Genomic DNA, 25,360 nt, shown 5'->3' on the forward strand with positions numbered 1-25,360 from the left:
GATTTCAGGCTCAGAGTTAGATACATGTCCAAATCTTGAAAATCGTACTTGTCCTTTTGCTTCCCAGCCTGGACTTCATCTCTAATACAGAAGATTTTTTAGCTTCTCTTCTCATATTCCTTCACCTATTTTTCCTGAACGAAATGTTTGATACTATTCCTGTCTTTCCATGACATGGAGCATGGGAGGAATGTGCAGGTGTCTCCACAGGCTCAGAACTTCACAGAATTGCTGCTTTTATGAATGCCTGTGTAATTTGTGCATTGGCTTCTGCTTTGAAAAGATCAGTGTGCAGCATTGCAATTGAGTTTGGAAAGTTCAAAGTTTCCTCTAAATCCACTCCCCCTTTTCAGCAGCTCCCAGCTGACAGGTAAGAGGTGCTCTAACAGTTCCCTCTTTAAAATGTGCTGGTGTATATTAAAATGCTCATAAAAATGAACAAGATTTCAGTGCAGTCTTTATATTAAGCATTAACACATTTCATTTTCCTGTAGCCCCTCGAGTGACACAGCTGGGAGGAAACTCCTGTGAAGTTACCTGGGAAATGGTCCCACCCATGAAGGGAGATCCTGTTGGTTATGTTCTGCAGGTACTGGTTGGAAGAGAATCTGAATACAAGCAGGTAGGGAAATGGACTGGATTTTATATTGTTAAATTGATGGCATAATGGAAATGGTTTTGAACATCCACTGTGCTGCTTTTCTCTAGTGTATTGAATTACACCCTATGGTGATGTGTCAGGTGCACTTTGGTAAAGGCTGAGTCAAAATTAAGGGCTGTAATAGGCTGTTTTTCCCCCTAAGGGAGTATATAGAACATCATTATTTTATTGGAGTGATTTGTGCTCTTTCTGTAATTAATCACTATTTTTAACTGTGAACTAACCTTTAAAAAGTTACAATTCTATCCACCCATGCTTCCTTCTGAGCTGGCTGCTCTTACCCATTACCTGAAGGTGAGATGAAGTCAGAAGATGAATCTTTCTCTCTAAGGCAATTCCAACACTGTCCATCAAGGTTTTCAGTCAAGTACACACTAAGTGGTTTGTTCATCTGTCTCATTCCTGTCTGAGGTTTTGATGCACGAGGAACTTCTGTGTATCTTTTCTGTCACTGTGGAAACAAAGGCAGTGAAGTACAGCTGATCCTTCTTTCCTTGTCTGCCTTGATTAGACATCACAAGTGGACACTTTCCCAGAGCTCCTGAAACAGAACAGCTCGTTCACAGTTAGATCTTTTATTTCCTCTGTCACACTTCTGACTGTGTGATTTGCAGTGCACTTCATCTGTGTGCTCTCTTTTTCCTGTGCTTTCTTTCATTGTCATGCAGATTCCAAATGAATCCAAATTAAGGGATGAGATATGCTATGCTAATTAAACTCTCACGCTGTGCTAATTAAACTCTTAAAAACATGTGTAAGTCTTTGCAACTGTCTTTGTTCCTCTTCAGTCTGTTTTTGAGTGTTGCTGTGGGCTAATGAGTTATCAAAAATAACACAAAAAATGCAAGACAATTCATGGGGGTCATAAAGATGCAGAAACCTACCTACTGTTTTTGTCAGGAAACATTTCTGGTGCTGGTGTACCTGATGAAACCCCTGTGTACCATGTTGGCCTCATAATGTCAGTGCCAAGTGGATAAGTGGACCCATTTTCCTGCTGCCTGATGTTCAGAGTAGCTTTGGTGTGTAACCTCCAGGGACAGCTTTAGTAAACCTAATCCCAGTGTTTAAAATGTTCTGGTGTCCTTGGGGAGAACTGGGCACAGCTTTCTGTTCCTTGGAGATAAGTGATGGCTTCATTTGTGCAGTCCAGAACCTGTGGTGTGAAAAAAACAGCAGTGAAGGAGGTAAAAAATACTTTCAGGGTTTTCTTATGTTGAAGGTGTTCATTTCTCACGAGGTATGACCCTGGCAAGGATATTTTGTGTGAGTTGTCACAAGTAACTCCCTGGAAGAACTGCTGGTTGGGATGCTCCAAGTGACACGGGGGCTTGTGTAGTGGGGCTGGCTGGTAACCAGCCTTGGGAAAGAGGGACATTTCCACTGTTTCACCTTCACAGAAAGCACTTCTGCCCCTCAGGGTGTTTTATCTTCATCAGGAGTGTGGGTGGTGTCTCAGCACTGAGGTTCATCCCTGTGCATGAACTGTGCATGTGTGCTCTGAGCTCCTGTCGTGTGCAGAGGAGATAAAATATAGAAACAGTGATTTTCTGGCTGCATTTCACTTCACCTCTACTTTGACATGCCTGTGATCACCTGCTGCTATTTAACTGAGAAGTACTGTCATTAATATCTTCATTAATGTTAGTGATACGTTAATTACCTTTGAAGTGCAAGTCCTAAATTAATTTTGAAATATGTTTTGTTCCCTGCAAGTGACATACATATTTTGCATATGTATCTAAAAGGGCATATTATATTAGAAACGTTTTGCAGATTGTTTGGAAGGGTTGCACAAAAGAAAGGCACTGTAGATTTTCAGGCTATTCATGGAATGCAACATCAGCCACTGACAATCCTTTGGGTAAAGCTGTAGTTTCCCTCTGGACTGTCACACCCAAGCTGTCTCCCTCCCCTGTAACCCACTGTTTGCAGCTCTCCACAACCCAAAAGCTGCTGATTTCCCACCATTTGATCTAGCAGAGGTGATACCAAAGTACTCAAAAGCCCTTTTTTTCCAGACTGGGACTATAGCCATCCCTGCTGTCCTCTGGGAGAATATTTTGTAAATATTTCTCTGCTGAGAATTGTCTGAAGAACTGGATTTGCTGGAGCTAAAGAGATAACATTTTAACTCCCTGGAAAGTGTATTTTAAAAAATGCTAACTACTCCTTTCCTTGTTTCTCACACAATGTGTTCCTTTCTGTGTGTTTGTACACTTTATCTTTAAAGATAATTTTTTTTAAAAAAGCAATGGCACGGGATGATTCTTTTTAGGAAATCAAATTTGCCTTGTTTATGAATCAGGATGTAAGCCACAGGAGATTCCAGGAATCAGTGGCTTGGATTTGTTTTTCTGTTTCTTGCACTTTTATCTAGCAAAGCTTACTCAGTCAGAATTTAGCTCTGAAGTGCGTTAAATTATCTCTGCATTTGCACAGCTTTAATTTGTTTTTGGGGGTGTGGGCTGGGCTGTGCAGCACTCACAGGAGCTGGAGTTTGGGATAATAGCTGTAATGCCCAGCAGCCTAAGGTTTATTTTCCTATTTGAGCAGCTCTGGGAATGGAATCACCCAGGAACCAGCTCCTCCTGAGAGCTGACCATGGGAAATAGGAGCTGAGCTTTTTAAAGCTTCTTCATCCTTAAATTGTTTGCCACTAAAGCAAAATGTTCTACCTTTGAAATTTCTGAGAATTTGGAGGCCACGGTGTTTCATCAGCTTCTGCCGAGTCTCTTCTGGGAAAAACCTGTTTCCAATGCTTTCCAAAAGAAGAAAAAAAGTATGGGTGGGATGCACTGGGGGTGTGAAAACCCCTCAGCAGTCCTCAGGTCTGCACAGAGAGGTGGCTGCCTGGGAGAGCCCAGCTGGCCTTACCAAGCTCTCACTTTAATTATTGTTTATTCTTTGGATTGGATTCTGTAGACACACAATCTCTGAAATGCTTCAATGAATTGATAATTTCTGTAAGGCTGTAATTAGCAAAATACTGGGTTTCCTTCTCTATTTTCAGTAGCAAGTCAAAGGCACTTGTGCTGGTTGTGTGCCAGAATACAACAGAATTGTGCAGTACCTGTTGGCTTTTAGTGCCACTTGCACTGAGTATTTCCTCTGCCTCCTGCTGCCAATTCTGTGTCATGAGATGGAGCAAATAATTTCCTCTGGTTGGGGTTTTTCAGTGCAAACAACCTCAAGACAGGTGCTCTGGAGGGACTGTTGTTTCTCTGTTCAGGAGACAAAGCTGTCACACAACCCTGAGGGGTTTATGAGCATCTCAGCAGTGGAGTGAGTGATGAGTTTGAATGAAATAATAATCCAGTTTCTTCAAGATAAATCTGTCAGGTGACTTAGAAGAAATTAAACTTTTGAAGTGGGCATGCTTTTGACATAGATTGAAACCCATCCCTGGAAGTGTCCAAGGCCAGGTTGGATGGGCTTGGAACAACCTGGGCTAGTGGAAGATGTCCCTGCCTGGGACAGAGGGGTTGGAACTGGATGATCTTCGAGGTCCTTTACAAACCAAACCATTCTATGATCTTTCTCTTTTTATCACCATACAAAACCAGGCTTTTGTTAAATATTAAAGACATTGGCCATTGCACTGGGGTGCAACAACCAGGTGAGGTTACCTTGCACTTTCCAGTGTGTTGCTTGTAGGGCAATTATTGCTGTCATTGCTATTATTTGGAAGGGAGAGAGAGAGGGTTGGAATTATTTAATGAGATCAGTGAAATTGAGAAATCCTTGCCTGCAGGAATTCTGTCTGTTTAGCTCGATCAGTCAGATCAAATACCATAAGAGGCTTCAGCAGCAGTTTATTACTTGTGATGATATTTTCATTGAGGGAGCCAGGCAAAAAGCTCATCACAGTTTTATTATATTCTCAAGTGTCCAAACCAAAAAGCTGGTTTTAGGATCTGAAAATGATAAATTGGATAGGCACTTCACTTTGGCTTGTTGGCCACCAAAGCATAACATGCTATGTATAAAATACTGTGCTGCTTTGTGGAGTTATATTTGATTTCATATTTATTTGGCACATTTAAAGACCTTATTCCTAATTGTCAAGGCTATTTTTCTGTTGAATATGTGAAGTCCTGTCACAGAGTGTAACAGTGTTCAGAACCAAATGATGACTTTGGTGGCATTCTGCCATGAGTGACAATTTAATAATTGTTTACCTGTTACTGGGAAGGGACATAGCAAATATTCATCAAACCACTGAAAAAGGACAATTCCCATCACTGTCTTGGTGGGGGAAGTGTTTTGTCTTTACCATTGGTGAATATTAATTCACATGTTCTACTTCCAGCTATATTTCAAACTTCCCTTCGAGATACACTCTTCTCTCCCTTGGCTGTCTGGCCTTTTTCTGAGAAGTGCTGTTGAGTGAACTTGGCCATCTATCCTTGTTAGACTCTAATGAAGATAGAGGTCTTTGATTTAGCCAGACTTGGCCTCCAGTTACACTGGTATTCACCACCTTGACAGAACAAAACAAGTAAAAAACCCAGTTAACTGGACAGGTTTTTCCAGTGCAAAGACAGGTTGTATATATCCCATTTCTAGTATCTGTTAAGTACAATTTATGAAGTTTAGATTGTAAATTTTTTTTTATTAAATGTCATTGTTTGGATTTTATTGGATTTTTGTTTTGGTTCAGAAGTTCTCATCTTCGTTGCCAAGGTTTATTAGTGGCAAAGACATGTAGAGTTTATCTGGCTGTATGTTTTGAAGTTAAATTACTAATTGGAGCAGCAATTAATTAAAAACGTTGCTGACAGTTGTTTTGTGAGGGTTTTGAGTTGCGTTGTCTCAGAATCTAAAGAAATGGGAGTTAGGTACATATTGCATGTGGAAGAATCCTGACTCAACTGGCCACAGCAGGTGGGTGTTAGAAGGAGTTGCTGTTGGAAAACAGAATTGCAGAGGTTTTCTTGGGATCAGGGATGCTTTGCAAACGGATATTTCAACCCTCCCATCACTCCTGTGGGCTGCTACAGCACTTTCAGTTTTGTTTTCCCTGCTATTACTATAACCCAGTGACTCACTCCTCACTGGCGTTGGGAAGACAAACAAAGACAAGGAGAAAGGCAGCAGAGCATGGCTGTGGCCAGTGACAGGGATTTGTGGGATGAATTTGTTGTCTTCCTGTCACTTGGCCTAGAGGGAACTTCCTGCAAATGCTGAGCAATACTTGAGCAAGGCAACATTTATTTAAACCTTTTTTCTTGATCTGTGCCTCAGGACCAAGAAACATGAGCCAGTTAGAGAACTTCTGCTCAGTCTGGAAAGCCAGACTCACCATCATTCAAACTGTAATTGGAAAAGCTGTGAAAGCTGAACAGGAAGGAGAAAACACATGAAGGAACCACCTTCAATCTTTTTGTCCCAGACCTTCTCAAAAAGCCAGCAACTGTTTAACCAAGGGCTGAGTCTCAGGGCTGAGCAGCACAGGAAAGCTGAGCTCATTAAGTGGTGTTTAGCTGAGCAAGTCTCTTCTCTTTCCTCCTCAGTTCTTACTCCAGAGTAACACACAGGAAATCCTCTATGGGCTTGGGTCTAATTTCACACTTGCTCCCTTTTCTAAGATGAGTTCTTGCCTCTGGGAGGGGGGAGATGCTCTCAGCCTTCTGCTCCCACAGTGAGGAGAAGGGAAATGCTAAATGAGCAGAGGAAGAAGTATCTGAAGCTCAGGATGTTTTTTTCCCAGTAGACACAGGCACTCTGTGACACTTCTTTCATTTCATAAAATACCCATTTCAACAACCATCCGTTATATAAACCATTTGTTTTCAGGGTTTGTGAATGTTTCCTGTGGTTTTTTCCCATTTAAGTCACAAAATTGTCTCAGATACTCAGTTTTCTCTCTCCTTGCTGATACCATGACTTGTGCTTTGAGTCACATGGTGCCTACATTTGATTAACATAAATATGTGATGGGTTTGGATTAGTAAACAGCCAAATACAATGTAATCAAGAGATTTTTCATACCTTAATAATATTTCATTATTTCCACAGTTCTGAAAGTGTAATTTATGAAAGTGTAAAGAATGCTGTTTCTTGAGAGAAATAGAGGGGGAAAATAACATTAAAATGATATTTGTAAGCAATTTTACAACCAGACATTAAATGACTTCCACTAACCTAATTTCCAGGTTGTCTTCCTTTTGGGGCCAGACAGGATGATTATGTCTTAGACTTGTTTTAGGCTTACAGTCACATCTTCAGAGTGCAGAAATGCCTTTGTAACATTCATCACGCCCACAGAAGATGAGTGTGTCTTCTCACTGCTGCGTGGTGTGACGTGTTGTCTGTCCCTGGGTGCCCTGTGTTGAGCACAGACCTGTTGAGATGTTTCTCCACGCGCCTCTGGAGAGTTTTCATATTTCGTATTTTCCCAAACCTGCGCTGACCCAGCGAGTTCTTTCCTTTTGAGAAGTGTTTCCTTACAGACCTGACCAAACTTCCACACTGAAATCCTTGGGAAGTTGTTACGAATGGGAGACAGCAGCTGAGATGAATTTCTGCCTTTTGTCTAAGCCTTTGACAGCAGGCAGTTGCTCTTTGGGATGGCCAGCACCCCAAGACCTGGTCTCGTTTGCAAGTTCTTTAATAATGGCCAATTAAGTCTAATATGACATAAATTATCATTAGTTAGTCACAGAAAATGACAGACATAAGACTTAGGACAAAACTACATACTCCACAGGAATGAAATAAAAGCAAAACTACGAGTAGCTAAAAATGCAGTGTGTGAAAAGGTACCTCTTGTTAACAGCTAGCAAGAAATAATATAACTTAGGAACCAAATGTATCTTACCAGCCAATTTGGTGGTGAAGTATACTTTGGAACTTCCTTTCACTCAATTCCCAGGAAAGTAATGAGCAGAGCCTGCATCCAGACTCTAGGGAGAAGCTTCTTGCACATCTTCGGAGTGTGTGTAGGAAACTACTGCTTCTGTGATATTTTGTGCATCTTTTTATAGTGTAAAAGTGTGGCTTTTGGTCACACACACATTTCTTTTGTTTCTCTCTCCACATCCTCTCTCCATACCAAAATATGGATTCAAGGTTAGAGGTCTCAGACCTTCAGGCACCAAGAGATAACCTGCTGGGCTTTGACCCCACCGGAGTTATCTGTGTTTCGCCATGAAGCAGAGAGAGATGGGGAGGTGGGGAGAACATCCTGTGAGAAATCTCACACTGCTGTACTGTTTGCCTCTACAAAAGCAGGAGGAGGTTGTACCTAACCACACTCTCTGGTTTGTGTTCTCAGGTGTACAAGGGAGAGGAGACCACATTCCACATCTCAGGGCTGCAGGCGAACACGGACTATCGGTTCCGGGTGTGCGCCTGCCGCCGGTGCCTCGACAGCTCCCAGGAGCTCAGCGGCCCCTTCAGCCCCTCGGTGGCCTTCGTCCCTCAGCGTGGTGGCCTGGAGCCCGCGGGGGACGCGGGCAGCGCCGATGACCCCAAGGGCAAGGCCATGGTGCCCACGGACGAGCAGTTCGCGGCGCTCATCGTGCTCGGCTTCGCCAGCCTCTCCATCATCTTCGCCTGTATATTACAGTACTTCTTTATGAAGTAGAGAACCCCACGGGAGTTTGACATACAGATTTAACTAATGCTACGCATTATAATCCACACATTTATTCAGATATTCCTCTTTTTTTTTTGTTGTTGTTGTCTTTTTTTTTTTCTTTTTTTTGGTTTTTTTTTAATCCTTCGTTCTACCGTGCATTTTATATACTTCTCTTGGTTTTTGCAGTTCTAGCTTGAAGAAAGATAAATCAGTGTTTTGATGCACCTTTTTGAAATTCAGAACTAGGAAGCGGTCAAACTGGAGAAACAAGCAAACCAGATACCAAAAGCAAGATTTTTAAAAAAATCTTTTCCTTCACAATTTCAAAACGGTCACCAATTTGCCTTTTCAATGTTGTTCTAGGTTTTTTCACTGAAGTCCGTGCAGTCTCTTATTTTATCTTACTATTTAGGAAATTTTAATCATGAGTCACTTTTATTGTCTCTTCTTTTTCCTATTAAACATTAGTCACAAGTGTGTATAGTGGTAAGACTAGAATACAGTGTTAGTCAAGTACCAGTTTTTCCTTGAACAGTATTAGCAATGTTGCCTACAAATTATTCACTACATTTGCCCCAGTTTTTCAAGATAAAACCTAAGTTGTTAACTGTTTAGTGCATTTAAATTGGAACAGCATCCTGCAGTTGAAAAACCTTTTTAGTTACCTGTTGTTTTTACAGTTACAAACACTATAAACTGCCTGTATAAGAAATCAAATAACCAAACAGCATATAAATTATGAAGCATTATAGATTTTTTTTTTTACCATTTTGATTCCTAGCAGCAATTTTAAGTAAGAGGGCATTGTGCAATAGTTAGTTATTCCCATGTTCAGCTATTTAAAAGCTGCTTTAACTCGTCTGTTTGTCACTGTATATAACTATTCCTAATCTAATCCTAGATATTATTCTATTATGTTCAGCCTGATTTATATGATTCGAGCTGGTGACAGCTTACTGCCTCTACTGAATTAGGTGAGATTTACACTCAATGGAAGCAAACTTTACTGTCAGTTGATCTTTTTTATTATTATTATTATTATTGTTGTTATTATTATTTTTAGAGGGGTATCCATTTTATGGAACTTTCTTGGAGCTATCAGAAATCACATCTGCTCGTTTTAAATACCTGCAATGGGTGTCTATGCTGTTCTTACCACGGGGCTGATTGAAATAACTTGGTACCTGGCAAAAGTGAGGTGAGAGTCCTGCAGAGGAATGGTCCCTGCTCTGGTGGCAGTGTCCCCCTCCTGCCTGCCCCTTCCCAGACACATTTGAATCCATCGAGACACTAGATTTTTAACTCTTGAGTCGTGGGGTTATTTATATAAAGTCAACATTGTGCGAGTACCTCAGGGACATAATTGAGCTGGAGGTGCAAATAGATTCCAAAAGGGTGCAACAGACACAGTGTATTTCCCTGCCTCTTGTTTTTGTATATTTTTGCTACTTGGTTTTGCTTTTGTCCTAGCTTTTTTTGTGCTCTGTCTCCATCGTCTAAGATTCAGTGTCCTGTACTAGCATAATATTCCCTTAACCAAAGTAATGGGAAAAAAAAACAACATTATTTTTGTTTTTAGGTTTATTTATACTATATACTGCATACAGTACTTTAAATACCAATTACAGTGCAATCTTTTTATTTATTGTAAAAAAAATAAAAAATAAAAAGTGTACTTATGTACTAATCTAATCCCCCTCTCCACCCTCCCCATAGCATGTTACATTTTGTCTGTTTTATACTGTTGTACTTTAGGTCAACTTTTTACCTGGCAGCATTCCTAGTATTATTAATCCTCTTGCATTTTCTTGTGTTTTTGAAGATGGAAGCATCTAGTACATTAAATGCCAAAAAAAACCATTATCAGTGATTCAAACGTTTACATGTATCCAAAAACAAAATCATCTCTGGAAAGAAAGTGCTAAGATCAATGAATTATTCTGTGTGCCTCTCTAGATGTAGCAAATATTAGAAATGTTCTGTATTTTGTTATTGACTATAATTAGTTTGATTTAGCCTTGCAAACTAATGGCATTGAGCTAAATATATATATTTTTTTGTTTTTTGCCAAAGTCATGGCTTGTCAAATTTATTTACATCTTATTTAAATTTATTTGTGATATGAAACTCTGTGACCTGCATCTGTATTTTGTGAGCAAAGAGTATACAGCTGTTTTCATTGGAGGGGAGAAGAGTGTATTTTTTAAAACGATGAAAAGACCGCTAGTTTGGAAAACCCAGAAATTTGAATAGATTCCCTTTTTTTATTTTTGGTATATTGTTTGAGCAGTGCTGCTATGAAATCCGAGCTTGACACCTTTTTTTAAAAAAACAAAACAAAACTGCTTTAATATAGAAAGGAAAAAAAAAAACAACATGCTCTAGATTAGCAATTTTCAAAGTTTGAAATACAAGTGATCCTAAAAGCAGTGAGCAGAAGTGGAGGGGAGGAGCAATCAGTTACACTCAGAGCATTTCTGTCACTGCTGCTCCATTTGGTCCCTTTTCTAACCACACTAACCAGTCCAGGCTGAGGTTTTGGGAGATTGTGCTGGAGGAGCTGGGAGATGAATTGGACATTTCCATCTGTATGTCCTGCCGTGGTGATCTGATTGTCACTCGTGTGTCAGTGACAGAGGTCACTGCTGTCAAACCCTTCTGCTCTGAGGGATTTTGTCCCTGAGCCACCACTGCTGATGCCTTGGCTCTTCCCAGCCATCCTGATGAGCACAGGGCAGTGTTGATCCAACCCCAGGGCGCTCTGCTCACACTCACATCACCACCAACAGCAAAGGTAGAGTGAAACACTAAATATTTAATACCCTTGAGGAAGGAGAGAGATGTTTTTATATTGTTCTGCCTTTTTCTTTATGAACTTGAAGTGTTTTCTAATCCTGTTTGTTGGCTCCAAGTAGCTCAGTATTCAGTGTCACGATTGAGAAGTGCCCTAATTGAATGTGTATGAACCTTATCCTTGCACAGTTCTTTAAATTGAAAAAAAAAAAAAGAAAATAAAATGTTTTTACCTCACTATGGGAACATACATTCCAAGCTTTTCAACTTTAAGAAAAAAAAATAATCAAAAGTTTTTCTTGTATTGTAAATTTTAGACTATTTCATATGCATTATATTAAAACTGCCATATCAATTTTAATGTATAGATTTTGCAAATACTACACTATGTATGTAAGACTTAACAGTATCTGTAGTGTATATGTAATATATTTATGCCCAATAAATGTTTTAATTCTTTCTGTTTTAATTCTTTATTTTAATTGAGCACAGCCCTTTGGGTCCACCTGGCCCCTTCTGGCAGGTCAGTGCAGCCTGGAGCAGAGCTGGGAGCCCCAAATTTACCTCAGGATGTTTCTGATCTGTAATTGGAGTGATTTTGGTGTTTTTGTGAAGAGTAAGTTTATAGTAATCATCTGGAAGACAGGTGTTCTAATCACTTCTTTCAAATAGCTTGCGTGAAAAATTAAGGATTTATAGTTATAAAAATATACCTAGGTTTCTTATCTCTTACTAATTAAACACTTGAAATACCAGAGCTTTTAACCTATTAATTATATGCAATGAATTCAATTCCTCATCATGATGAATTAGTCTAGTATGTTTCTTGTCAAATGCATTCATGGTAATTTTTTAAATGCTTGTCTCCAAATCAGTGCATGAATACAATTCATTTGTTTTCTTTTTTAATTACTCCAGTTTACAACACGAGTGGCCTTTTCCTAGGGAAATACAGTACTTTTTTCACATGGTTGCTCAGCTTTTTTATTTAAGCAGTGCTTGCCAAAACAATCCCTTTAACAAAATCTTTTAAATATGTCTGTAGAATTGTCATCAGCACTTTGGATCTGAGGAGATCTTTTATTTCCAGTGGCCTCTGTTTTATTGCCTGGGGTGTCTGCAGAGATGGAGGGCAGTGAGAGCCTGTGGGAGTGCAGGAGGATGTGAGCATTCAGTGTTTGAGCTCTGAATGTCACCTGGTGCTCTTATCCCCCCCAGCTATCTGCCAAGGTGTGTTGGGTGCCTTTCCCACACCCAGACTAGGCAGATCTGGCTAAGTAGCCCTAAATTCACCACGGATTTTGTTTTGCAAGGAAGCACAGAGCGAGTTGTAACCAGGCTTGGGTGATGCTGTATTTACCAGCAGCTCTTTGCCTGGTTTCAGAGCTCTTTCCAGCTTTGAAAAGTTCTGCAAGGGAGCAGAGGCTCATATTTTGGCCATTTCTGTGGCCCCAGGAGCAGCTCTGGGGTGGCACAGTGAGCAGTGCAGGTGGTCCCCAGGCTGATGCTGCCGTTTCTATAGCAGCAGTGATTCTCTGCTCTCAGTAATCACAGTGCTGCTCACAACCCAACGCCTGGCACTTGTTTTGCTTCTCCCTGCCGTGGCTCAGAGCACGTTTGGTGAGGTGCAGGAGGGCTGAGCCCTGTTTGATGGGTTCTCTCTGAGGAACCTGGGGGCCAAAGCCACGTGCAGCCCCAGCTGAGGCACACGTGGCTCCTGGGGTGAGTTGGGAAGCAAACAGGGTCTGGAGTCACACCAGTCCGTGTTGTGCACCTCCTGCAGAGCTTTTCCACAGGCTCACCTGGGCCTTTGAATTGTGGGAGATGCTCAAATCCAGCCTGCTGTAAGAAACAAGCAGTTGCTGAAGGAGAGAGCTCCAGTCTCTGTGCAAGAGGACCAAGGCTCTCCTGCCTGTCCCTCCTGTCTGGAAGCACAGCTGGGGGATTTAAAATCCCCCTGAAAATGGAATACTTGGGCAGTCCCAGCCCAGAGCAGAGGGCTGGAAGCAGATGATCATTAAAGTCCCTTCTGACCCAAACCATACTGTGATTCCATTCTATGAATTCATGGCCTGTGGAGATGGGGAGATTCCCCTCCAGCATTAATGACATCTACATCAACAGGATGTTTCTGTTAGACCTGTCTTGTTAGACCTAACCAAAGGTGTTACAGATGAAAAGAAATTTGTGTGGTGATACGAAGTATAAATTGTATTTCCTCTACAAATAATTTTCTAGAATTATTGCAGAGTTCATGATGTGTTGTCATTTATTGAAGTGGTGTAGAATGATATTCTCTGTCCTTAACCTGGCCTGGAGTAAAGATGCAAATGTTCTGTCTCTGTTTTTCTCAGAATGAGAAGCACACGTAGAGAGATGGATATGGACATTGTGTTTCACTATTTTCATGGCTGAGCAGAAAAGCCAGCTGAGATTCCCTGAAAGGGCTGTTTTATTGGTACTACATTTAATAAATTCTGAGCAGTTACATCTATTTCTGCTCTTGACAATTGCTCTCATAATGCCCACATTCTTGGCTCAGTGAAATAAAAAGTTTCACAAGATGCTTTCAAACACAGTGGATTAGCCTGGGATCTGCTGTTATCTAAGTGAATGTGCTCTTATTAGTTTGAGTAGTTACATTTAGTGCACTAATTGGTGGCATAGATGGTCTTGCATGCAATCAAAGCTATTTTTAGGTCTCCTCACATGGTTAATAAATAACTGCTTGGGTCAGTGTGCTCAGTGGATGTCATTTCTTAGTAATTTTATTAGCTCATCTCTCTCACTTTCTGTCACACGAAAGCTATTACTCTCTGCAAATAAAATGGAGAAAACAGTAGGGATGCAGAAGTCTTGTGAGGATTAACTTGTGAATAGAGTGGAGAAATTCACCCTAATCCCATGCAAATATTGTCTTTATTAATTTATAGCTCCAATGCCCTTTCTTTCCATAAAAAGCTTGTGAGCTGCTGATGCTGTCCTGGTTCAGAGGCTGTGCAGCACTGGTGGTGTTGGGGTTTGCTGAGAAAATCAGTCTTTGCCCTCAGCAGGGCCAAATATCCCCTGGGATGCTGTTACTGGAGTTTGTACAGTGGTGGATGAAGCTCTGGGTCAGTGATTGCTCTGGGTCCTGGTGCTGAAGCTGCTGCTGCTCTTGCTCTGCCTTCTTTCCAGTGTGGGGTTCAGAGCTCCTTGTGCTCTTCATGGCTCTGTCCCTTGCCCTTTGGGGGGCTGCCCACTTCCCTCCTCACAAATTCACAATAATTCAGTGGGTTCAAAACTCCACATTCAATCCAAATTAACTCAGGACATTGCACCTTTCACAGCCCCATGCTGGTGTCCCTAGCAAAGCACAGCAAATTTTACAAAAATCAATCTCATTGTCACGGCTTGATAAAAATACCAAGGTGCCATCAACTGGGCAGGATATGTGCCTGTGTGTGACCATGAATCTTGGCTTCATTTGGGTGAGAATTAGCAGGATGAGTTTTTGCTGCCTTTTGTCAGACTGCTGTATCAAAGCTGTTTAAAATCCCTGCACCTCGTTTCTGATTGTGCTGTGGCTCGTGGCAGAGCAGCCTCATGGTGTCAGATTCCCTGCCTGCCCACCTTAATGAGCCAGGATTTGCAGCTCCAGGTCATTAGTGGAAGGAGGCTGTGCAGGGAGGAACAGTGTGGATAGAGGCTTGGAAATAGCCATGCCTCTTCTTTCTCACAGACAGTGCTGCAATCATGAGAAAATCAATCCAAACACGAGAGAAAAGCAAAGGAGTAATGCTCTTCTCTTTTGATCCCATATAGCATCAAAAATGGGGGCAAGTGCTGGGAGAACATCTCCTGAGCCCGCAGAGCAGCCTCTGAAGGGAGAGTGGAGTACTTTACTTCTGAGAGCAATTTTGCCTCATGGGCTCACACACAACACCAAACCATTATTTTGTTCCCAGTGAAAGAATCAAAGCAGGTGTGGAAAGCAATAAAACACCTTTATTGGGCAAAACACAAAGTGGTTTATCTCCAGGTACAACTGGAAGAGCACCCTGCAGCTCTCAGAAGGGTGAATTTGTGCACAGAAGAGAGCAGAGACTGGCAGCCTGACAGCAGGGAGGTTTGGATGCTGATTTTGGGGTCGGTGCTCTCCTCCTGGGGTTGCTCCCATCCCTTCAGGTGGTTTGCTTTTTTTTTTTTTTTTAATCCAGGTAATAGGGTTAATGAGAGGCTCTGAATTTTGGTCCTAGGTCAAAAGTCATGGCATCCACCCACCCACAACTGAGGTTGGGAAGGGCCATAACACACAAACTTGGAAGGGAATTGAGACCTTTCTGGTGGGAAAAGCACTGAGAAAGCCTGTTAAATGTCCATCAAGTGTGTTACACTGGATAATGCTAATTGCATGGCTAATTAGCAAATTGCTAATGCTAGGTCGTGTGCTGGAATGACAACTGGACTAAGGCTTGACAGCAAGTGACAGCAGAAACCTGTTAGGCTGTGTTAATGCCAGACAGATTAAATGTTCCTTTTCTCCACTGTACTTGCATAATCACAATTTAGAAACAAGAGGCAAATCCTGATCTAACATTTGCTTTTCTGGCTTTTTTCTTAAACAGCAGCAGACAGAGTTGTGGTTTCATGAGCTGGCAGAGCTGAACCCCATTAGCAACTGCTTTGGGCAAAAGTTTGGCCAGGGATGTGGGACATGAAGCCAAACCCCTGTGGGTTTACCTCTCTCTCACCAGAACTCAGGGAACAGTGTGGTTTGAGCAAGGGGTTCAAAAGCCAAGTGGTTTAATTTTGCTTTTGTGAAATAGGGCTGGTACTTTCTACTGGGAGTTGTGAGGGGAAAATGTAGTTGTGGTGCTTTCAGCTGGGGGTGAGGAGGGTGGCTCAGGGTGTGGGGAAGTAACAGCAGGGGCATCACTGGGAGATGAGTTGGATTTTTTTTGTGTTGTTCCAAATTTAAATTTACTTCTCAAGATGTAATTTACCTCTTCAAGGCCACAGGGTTTTTGCAAAAGGTACAAACTCTATGGAAGTTCATCCAGAAACATCACTGGGCTCAGAGCAGCAGCACCCTAAAAGCAGCAGATCCATGGCAGAGAGGGGTATCTCCTGCTTGTTTAGGTATCTAAAAACTGCTGATTTCAACAAGGCTTATGTAAATGTCATTTGATACAAATATGCATAACTGCTGGATATCTATCAATTCAAAGTTTGACAAGTAAGTGCTGGTTTTCCAGTGGGGTTTTTTTGTCAAGAAATACAATAGGACATGATTTTCTGCCTGTACGTGCCTTCATCAAAGGTACTTTTCTAAAATGAACGAAGCTTTATGGTAAAGTCCTTTTGACCTATTTCATCACCAATTTAGCACATTGCCAAGAAAGAAAATGCAGCCAAATTGTTCGTGTTTATTTGTGAAGCTGTGATACAAAATGTGGAGGTAGAAAAGCTTTTAAAACTGGAACAGTTTAATGAATGAACGTGCAATTATTTTCTCTATGGGCTGCCCACATTCAAGTCTGTAAGAATAGAGCAAAATTTTGATTCTTAAAGTCTCTACATGTTTTTTTTTTTTTCCCAGCCAGAACTGGTGATGTTTGTTCCCACAGGGAAGAGTTTCCAGAAATGGAAAGGTTCAACAGCCTGAAAAAACTCTTCCTGTGGAGCTGCCCTGTCTGCCATGCCATGAACAACCCAGTGCCTGCAAGGACTCTGCTCTTCCCTCCATGAAAAATGGATCTCAAAAGCCATGTCCAGACCCAAAACAGACCAGCTATGGTCTGTCATGTAGGGAAGGCTCTGGGGAGAAGCTGCCAGGAGCAGGAGGTGCTGCAGAAATGCCCTGGGAAGCAGGGGAGCAAGGCTTTGTCTCTGCTGGGACAGTCCAGGCTGAGAGCACCGCAGCTCTGGTGGGTCAGGCAGGAGATCACACCCAGCCAGCAGCACTTTGCCAGCACAGCTTGTTTGCCTCTGCCCTCTGCAACTGCAGCAGCCACTCTGCCCCTGATCATCCTGCCAGAGGCAAGGCAGGAGGAGCCTTGCTCTTCTTACCACCTGAGACAGATTGGTGATGCCTGCCTTGGAGTGAATTCACCATTCTTAGGTGAAAAAATGCTCTTCAAATCTTGCTCACACTTTTTTTTCCCCAGTGAAGTTATTTCTTACAACTTGGGCAAGGTAAGGTTGGATGGGGCCCTGAGCAATCTGATCTAGTGGGTGGCATCCTGCCCATGGCATAGGGTTGGGACTAGATGGCCTTTAAGGTCCTTTTCATGTCCTGTGATTGTCTGACTAATGCTCCAGACAAGAAATGCTGGATTCACCTGTCAGTGCAGGTGGGGGAGTGTGTATCTTTCTGGACACATCAGAAAAAAGGTGATTTTGGGATGCAAAAGTGAGGGTTATCCAGGTTTTGAGGTGGTTTCATTTCCCACTTTCCATATAAAAGCAGTTCCTTGTGTCCCAGTTTGAAGCAGCAGTCCCTATTCACCATCTGCAGTCAGCACATGCTGCTTTGACCCCAATGGCTTACAGAATCCACACAGAAAAGTTTTGGTACTGAGGGAGGCAAAACTAATGGCTGGAATAGTGCCTGTGACAGCTACAGTGGGTGTTAAATGCTTCAGTGTTCCCTGCTAGATAGGAAATATTTTCTTGCTTCTGCAAGAGTCATTTGAAGGTGGCTGCTCTTCTTTAATAAAAAGGTGTGTATTTTGTTCAATTCATCCAAGACTTGCAGAAACAAGTCCATCTTCTCAGTGAGAAGGAAGGAAGGAGTCCCATCCTCTCTCCCAAGGTGCAGCCAGTCCCTTTCTTCCTGACTTTTACGACCCCAGGTAAAATATTTTAAATTTCATTCTATACACAAAGTTGTGAAAATTTCACAATTTACAGTCTCTCCTGATGAAATGTTTAGGCTAAATGAAATAATTTGTATGTTTGTAGTTTGTATGCACAAATTATATGTGTCTACATAGGGCTTTAATGCTGCAGTTACTCTGCTTAAACAAAATAGCCTAATCAAGTTAGTTATACAGGTTGGGGGAAAAAATTAAAATACAAATCTGAAAAAAAAGAAACTTAAAGAAATTAAAACCCAATTGTGTGAATCCCACCGGATCCTCCACCACCACAGAGCCACAGGGCTATAAAGGGTCTCATCACTTTATTTCTTTTTCTGTTCACATTTAACAGCACAGACACAGCTGAGATTTGAAACACCGATGTGACGCCAGGTGTGAGTGATCAGTTTGTTTATACAGACAGCTTGTTAGCAAACTCACATCTTCACCACCTCTCTGGGATTCCCAAATGTCTTGTTTCCCTGAGTTGCATGACATCTGCCACCAGACCTGCTTGTGAGTGAGAAAGCAGCGTGGACAGCGAGGTGGCTGTGGGTGGAGGTGAAGCAGGAGGTGATCCTGCAGTGCTGCAGTCCCTCAGTGTGGCTGTTTGCACACAAATCCTGCACTCTGCAGTGGGCAGGGCACAGGGCCAGGTGCCACCAAGGAGCTGCAACCAGCCCTGGCCCCAGCAAAGGTGAGAGAAAAGACACTGAATGTACAGAAGAGGCCAAATTCTCTTTGAGTTGAACCTGAGCAGCACCATCAGCTGAAGGTGTAGCAGGGAAAAGTGAGCAGGGGCTGAAGGCAAGAGAGTCCTGCTAACACACAATTAATTCATCACGGAGAATTAAAATTCATTAGGGAGAATTGGTTGTGGAGCAACTGGGGAGGAACACCAGAAGCAAGTGAACAGAAAGCTCCTATCACAAGTGCTCCAAAGCTCTGCTGGACCACAAACCCCACGTGTTAGTGAGACAACAGAAGCCAGATTTGTTAGCACAGAGGATGGAATGTTTTCTGGTGTGCCTTGCAACGGCATACTTGAGGTATAAAAATCTAATTTAAGGTTTTTATGAATCAAGGATGAGGATGTGTCTGCCTGTGTCCTTTAATGCAGATTTTTCTATTACTTTCTCAGGCCATGGTGGTTAAAAAATGCAAAATGTTCTCAATTCAATACTTCAGCAAATGAGTACAACTGCACACCAGGCTTTACAGGGAACAGACTGGAAACAGAAACATGGGGGTTTACAGGGGTTTAGCTGTCCTCAGCAAGCTTTGGGGTGTGGTGGGGCACAGTTAGGGACAGATAGCCACAGACTCATTACAAATATTGAAACAATTAAAAGCTTCCAAGTTCAAACACATCAGGTTATTCACAGTCAACAGAACAAGTACAGATGATTTAGCTAGTAAAAAAAAAACCAAAAACCAAACCAACTTTGGCGGATGATTGCATTCCACAATTTATAGCATCACTGCAGGCCTGAAGTCAGCACTGTCCTTGTCCCACTGATATATATTTTAAAAAAATATTACAGTACAGTCACATTCTAAGCCACTTCTGTGAAGGCTTTTTTTTTGTTTCCTTTCTACTTAGATGTGATATGAAGGTTATTTATTTTTAGCATTTTTTAAAAACTATCCACTTTATATCTCTTTTTTTTTCTTAAGAAATAATTTTCCTCATTCAGAGAAAAATGTTAGCTTACTTAAAAATCAGTATTATGAAAAATGTATCAAATTTCCTGTTTACCACTCCAAAAAGGCAATTCAGTTTTCTCTCTCTAGGGTCTGGTTAGATGCTAGCAAAATTCTTAGCAAAACTAAAGCTAACTCTGGAAAAATTCAACTCCAACTGGGCGCTGCTGAAGTCCTACAAACTCTGGAGTGAAGTGAGCCACGTTTGCCTGGTCAGGACGACACAGCCTAGATCTGGGCTAAAGCCAGCGTTAAAAAAATCACATGGGCAAAAGCAGCACAAAAATAACACTTGGAGCCTTGCCAAATTCTGCGTTCTCTCCTTCCACACTCCCAAACTTTCCATTGTTCCCCTCAAATCCTCAACCACCTGCATCGCCCCTCTCAGCCCATCCGCGCGGTGATGAAGTTTCCTCTCGCGTCTCTCTTCCCGCTCCTTGCCCTTCTCCTTATGGCTTTCTGGGAGCCTTTCTGGCGAGTGATGCTCTTCCCCTGGTGTCATGTGGTGACGCTGGGCTCTGTCCAGCCACGGGAACTGCCCTGCTTGCTGCTGGACAGGCTCTTCCTGGGCAGAGCCCGCAGTCCGAGCAGGCGGCAGGCGGCCGCGCGGTACTTCCTCGACATGATGTTGTAGAGGATGGGGTTGATGGCTGCACTAAGGTAGAACAGCACAAAGGACACCAGGTTGCAGTACTGGCTGATCACTGCTATCTCCAGGGATCCGGCTTCGAAGGATTTGGAAAATAAGTACCGTCCTACGTGAAAAGGCAACCAGCAGAGTATGAACGCAAATACCACCACAACTAAAACGGAAACAGCGGGAGAAAGTGTGTTAAAGTGGGAGGATTGGCATACAGGTGATTAGCATTCTGGTTTGAGGCTTTATGCCTTTCACAAATCAACCACAAAGTGTGAAAATGCATCCCCTAAGCTTTCAGTTGTGTCTCAATATGTTCTCTGAGAGTATAAATTAGTGATACTTAATACACTTGGATCATATCTAAACAGGCTGCCTGAACATTGCCCAATTAATCTGATGTAGCAAACTTCTGACCTATTAAACTTGTGTTTGCATCAACAGTAAGTTAAAGAATCCAAATGGTGGCCAAAAAAGTATAGCCATCTATTATCCACAATGTTTAAAAAAAGCAAATTATATGTGACAGACTCAACAGTGTGGTTTATAATGAAGAATGTAATCACTGGGAAGAAAAAATACTTAAGACAAAAGCCAAAATTGTTTAAGGCAAAGCCCCTAAAATAAAACACAGAATGTGGACATGGAGAGCACATATGCCAAGGTAAGAAGAGGAGAGTGGGGCACCCCTGCAGGTTGTCCATTTTTTGGAACATGACTTACTCCCAAGAAGAGTAAAACTAAATGTATAGTATATAACTGCATAAATATATAGTATATCTGTAATATTACATGACTACTGTGGTTGCATTTACATGTAAGTATCATGTCTGTAGATCAATAGGAATGTGTATTTTTCTGAACACTCTGGCTCATTGGACTTTTCATCTGAGGGAAAGGGAAACTGTTTCTGTTCATTTCCTGTGTGCCTTTGACCTTTATTATTTTTCATATTGCTCTGAGTGTATCTATTAATACACTACAGAGAGAAAAACCAGAGAACTTGAGCAAGGGTTTCTGACATTCTTAAGCAATTTTTCCAGTTAACCTGTTCATGGAAGTACAGAATGGTTTGGGTTGGAAAGGAACTTTAAGAAAATCTTTCTCCAAGCCCCCTGCTATGAGCAGAGACACCTTACACCAGACCAGGTTGCTCAAAGTCCAGTCCAACCTGTCCCTGGTCCTGTCTTGTGTTAGCAATCCTCATATCCTCATTTCACATCTCACAAAATAACAAAATTCAAATGGCTGAGAGGAATGGTTACAGGTGTCTTTCCCCAAAAACTCTGCACCAGCATTGCCAAGTTTAAAAGGATGCTTCTGCAGGATCTGTGGTGGAGTGGAAAGCACAGAGCCTGAGGTTCAGAGCATGTTTTCCAGCTCTGCACCTTCTTGAGCCAACCCCTTCCAGTTTTCCCTCACTATCTCCACTACAAAATTCAGATGATTCCCTAGCTCACATGGGGATTTGGATCCATGAAATGAATATTACCATGATGTTCATTATGAACAGAGTTTTAAGCACAGTCTATTATGACTAGAATTTTAAGCACTTGTAGGCATGCAATATTCCTAGTCAGGCTTTTGACAGTTTGATCTTCATGCATGCAGAATTCCATGGATTTCAGTAGGAATGGGGTATGAAAACTCCTTTACAAGTCAGGCTATACATTTAGGTGTTTAATTTTGGACTCAGAAGTACAACCTGCCTGTACAGTTAAAAGAACTGCTGATGCTAATCCCATTTACTTGATGTTCCATGACTTGATAAAGCCTCAGAAAGTGCCCTCTAAATTTTAAGCAGAACATTAACACCAGTGAGAGTAGACTGCATTGAGCATCTGCTGCCTCTGAGCCCTCACTAACTTCCTCCCATCTTTCCATCAGGCATCAGACTGTTATCATTTAGGGAATATTGGCTCTCTGTCAGAGGAGAGTCTTGCTGTTCTCAGACCTCATAAAAGGGGAAAAAATGTGCCTGAAATATTCCAATGCTTATGGAAACACTTCAGGGCAGAAGTAAGCTTTTTTTTTTTTTTATGGTTAAGTATATGGAAATATAAATACTGTAGTAACATGTAATTTACTTATAGCAAGTGGAAGTTCATAATCCTGAACCCCTAGAAGTGTAAACAGTTAATTACTTCCAAGGTCACAGTTAACAGACTGAAGTAATTCTACTGATCATAAAACGGAGCTGAAAGGGCGTAAAGAATGCTGCAGGTTTTATTATTCTTCCTGCTGTTGCACAGTAATAAATGAGGACATGAACGAAAAGATCAGATACACTCCTGTTTGATAATTAAGGCACTTCGGACTCGCTGCCACCTCTTGTCTGCCTCATTAGCCCACCACTTCAACCCTGCTGAAAGGAGCCTGCGAAAGCTTCTTCCTGCAGAGCATCTCATCCCTCCCAAAATCCACGGGATGACTTGCACTGCAGAGGACTTTTGGCTTGGATAGAAGTACGCAGCAGCAGGATCCTGCAGTTTTCAGACACTAAACTGCAGAACAACTTTCTGGGTTTGTGTATCAAACTGCCACCACATGCACTGAATTGGTGTGATAAAACTTTTGTTCCCACGTGCCAAGCACAAGTGTTGTTTAAAGCATTCAGCAGTGCTGATATACAAAGTTAGGAATTGACAGTGTGCTGTCTTGATCCTGTTTTCTCACAATCTGTGAGATTTTACAGCATCACAGACCTCCAAGGAGCCACAATGCTCCTGGTTCAGCGTATCCTGGTGGTTTGCTAATATTAAAATGCAGATTATTTTTTGTAAGTTTACACAGCCATGGTAGGAAATAACCCCAATTTGCTAAAACCTTGATACACTTTTCCTATGAATCTTAAGCGCACATCATGCCCTGCCTTCATGGCTGTAGTCTGCAGCTCAACTTCATGGCTTGAGAAGGGTTTAGTTTTGTTTAAAAATCAAATAAACTGTTCTTCTGTAAATAACATTGGTATCCACGACCAAAGACCAAAAATGCTCAAAAATCTCCGGGCCATTAGCTAATTTTAACTGTAGTATTTGTCCTTGTCAGGGATTGTTATTAATGTTTGTTTAACTATTTGGGAGTTCCCAGCTCAAACCAGTGAGAAATAAATCTAAGGGAGGAGGAGGAGAGTTATTCTATGGATCCCTTAAGATTCAGCCCTTTGTCTGAAACGTTTTCCATAAATGCTTTCCTTTGGAAACAACTACAGTAAACTACCAGAGAGCTCCAGGTCTTTTTCTCTCTCACACAGACACACACAAGCACACACATCCTTCTGGAAAAACAGAGCAAGAGGACTCGTACCTAACATTTTCACAGTTTGCTTGTTGTTCTTATCCCTCATGACAACATTCGGACCGATGTTCTTTCTCTTCCTCCTCCAGAGCTTCCTCCCAATGAGGCTGTACAGCACGGTCAGGCAAAACACGGGCAGGAAAAAGAAGATGCTGGAGGTCCAGACCATGATGGTGAGGAGCCCCGAGCGGATGGCGTACTCTGTGGCTCGGCACTCGTTGGTGCTCAGCGGGTTCGTGCCGTTCTCGTGCTCGACCCCCACCAGGATGAAGATGGGTCCGGCGCTGATGAAGGAGATGGCCCAGAGGAAGAGGATGACCAGCTTGACCTTGCCCTTGGTGATGATGACTTTAGCTCGCAGGGGGAAGCAGATGGCGACGTACCGCTCCACGCTGAGCGCCGTGATGTTGAGGATGGTGGAGTAGGTGCAGCTCTCGCTGATGAACTGGAAGAGCTTGCACAGGAGGTCCCCGAAGTTCCAGGGCCGGTACTGCCAGAGGCGGAAGAGGTCCAGGGGCATGCAGAGGAAGATGAGCAGGTCGGAGAAGGCCATGCTGGACAGGTAGAAGTTGGTGGTGGTCCTCATGTCCCGGAACCGCGACACCACCAGCATGGTCATGAGGTTGCCGACGATCCCGATGACGAAGAGCAGGACGCAGGCGACGGTGATGCCGGTGAGCACGGGCACGGGGAACAGGTCCAGCGGGGGCTCGGCGCCCGTCCGGTTCTCCGCGCCGCGGCCGCCCGCGCTCCCCTCCCGCATCCTGGCGCCGCGGGCTGCGCATCCCCGCCCGGCGCGGCGCGGCTCGGCCCCGCGCGGTCCCGCTGCGCTCCCGGGCAGGTGCGGGGCCGGGGGCGGGGAGGGACGGGCAGGGACAGACGGCCCCGCTCCGCCTCTCCCGCCCCGCCGCTCCCCCCGGCCCGGGGCGGGCGGGCGCTGAGCGCGTCACCGGAGACGCGGGCACGGAGCGGGCACGGAGCGGGCACGGAGCGGGCACGGAGCGGGCACGGAGCGGGCACGGAGTCGGCACGGAGCGACCCGCGCTCCCCCGAGCCTGAGAACTTTCTCCCCGAGCCCCCGGAGCAGCGCGGCTCAGCCCGGCCCGGGTCCGCCCCCGGCGACTGCCCCGCTTGGGCAGGTGCGGTGCCGCCTGTCCCTCCTCCCGGTGCCGCCTGTCCCCGCTCCCGGTGCCCCGGTGCAGCCTGTCCCAGCTCTCGGAGGCCTGGTGCCGTCCGCAGGTGCGGTGCCGCCTGTCCCTGCTCCCGGTGTTGCCTGTCCCCGCTCCCGGAGCAGTGTCCCTCCCCCGGCCGGCGCTGTCAGCGCTGTCCCCCCGCTCAGGTCCCCCGGCGCTCAGCACACCCGGCCGGTCCCGCAGCGATGGGTGCGATCGCTGCCTCCCCGCTCTGTATCTTTGCTCTGCCCTTGGCTCCTGGCGGAAGCCCGGCGAGGCTCCAGTTCGGTAAAGCTGCAGCAGTCACCCGCTCCTACAAGATTTACATGCAATTAAATTCCGATTCAGCGTGGTACTGCTGTCCTGTGCTCTGGTACTGCTGTCCTATGCTCTGCCCTTTGCAGGCACAGACAGAACGGTGCTTCCCCAGCTGCAGACTCCTACCTATTGTTCTAAAGGATAGATAATGTTGTACCCAAGAAGAAGTAAGCAGAGCCAGGTGAGATCAGGGGCAGTAAAGTAACTTCCCACACATCTGTATGGAGATATATATATATATATCTCCACCTTTCCGACTTGTCCCTACAAATTGTAAGGGTGTGTTGTGCTGCAGCACAATCTTTTTTCACTCCTGTCTAGAAGGGCTGGATCTCCTGTACCCCATTTCTC

The 25,360-nt window shown here is 43.5% G+C and overlaps 2 protein-coding genes across 4 annotated transcripts in view; one reads left to right on the forward strand and one right to left on the reverse strand.

The window, feature by feature from the left end:
- FNDC3B (fibronectin type III domain containing 3B) overlaps nt 1-11,498 on the forward strand; it is a 180,951-nt gene extending 169,453 nt beyond the window's left edge. For both annotated transcript variants that reach the window (XM_085069045.1, XM_085069046.1), the window contains exons 25-26: nt 495-622; nt 7,941-11,498. In XM_085069045.1, the coding sequence (XP_084925171.1) occupies nt 495-622; nt 7,941-8,252 (440 nt within the window). In that variant the 3' untranslated portion in view covers nt 8,253-11,498. The remainder of the gene's footprint in view (nt 1-494; nt 623-7,940) is intronic.
- A 6,690-nt stretch (nt 11,499-18,188) lies between these two features.
- Nucleotides 18,189-24,531, reverse strand: GHSR (growth hormone secretagogue receptor). 2 transcript variants are annotated; one of them, XM_085069021.1, is made up of 2 exons: nt 23,529-24,531; nt 18,189-20,340 (listed from the first exon to the last, which is right to left on the reverse strand). In XM_085069021.1, exons 1-2 carry the CDS (start codon nt 24,280-24,282, stop codon nt 20,084-20,086), a joined length of 1,011 nt encoding a protein of 336 aa, XP_084925147.1. In that variant the 5' UTR covers nt 24,283-24,531; the 3' UTR covers nt 18,189-20,083. The 2 variants fall into 2 exon arrangements, with proteins under 2 accessions (XP_084925147.1, XP_084925146.1); XM_085069020.1 differs by having other exon boundaries at nt 18,189-20,388; nt 23,529-24,527.
- Nucleotides 24,532-25,360: the final 829 nt, after the last annotated feature.

The sequence above is a fragment of the Lichenostomus cassidix genome, chromosome 9 (assembly GCF_008360975.1).
Source record: "Lichenostomus cassidix isolate B80296 chromosome 9, HeHo_3.0, whole genome shotgun sequence".
NCBI lineage: Eukaryota > Metazoa > Chordata > Aves > Passeriformes > Meliphagidae > Lichenostomus > Lichenostomus cassidix.

Bases quoted from the DNA above. Each gene is read 5' to 3' on its own strand.
- GHSR (XM_085069020.1), bottom strand. From the start codon at position 24,282: ATGCGGGAGGGGAGCGCGGGCGGCCGCGGCGCGGAGAACCGGACGGGC. The intron at 20,389-23,528 runs GTACGAGTCCTC...TTTCCGTTTTAG, and splicing joins GCAAACTGTGAAAATGTTAG to TTGTGGTGGTATTTGCGTTC.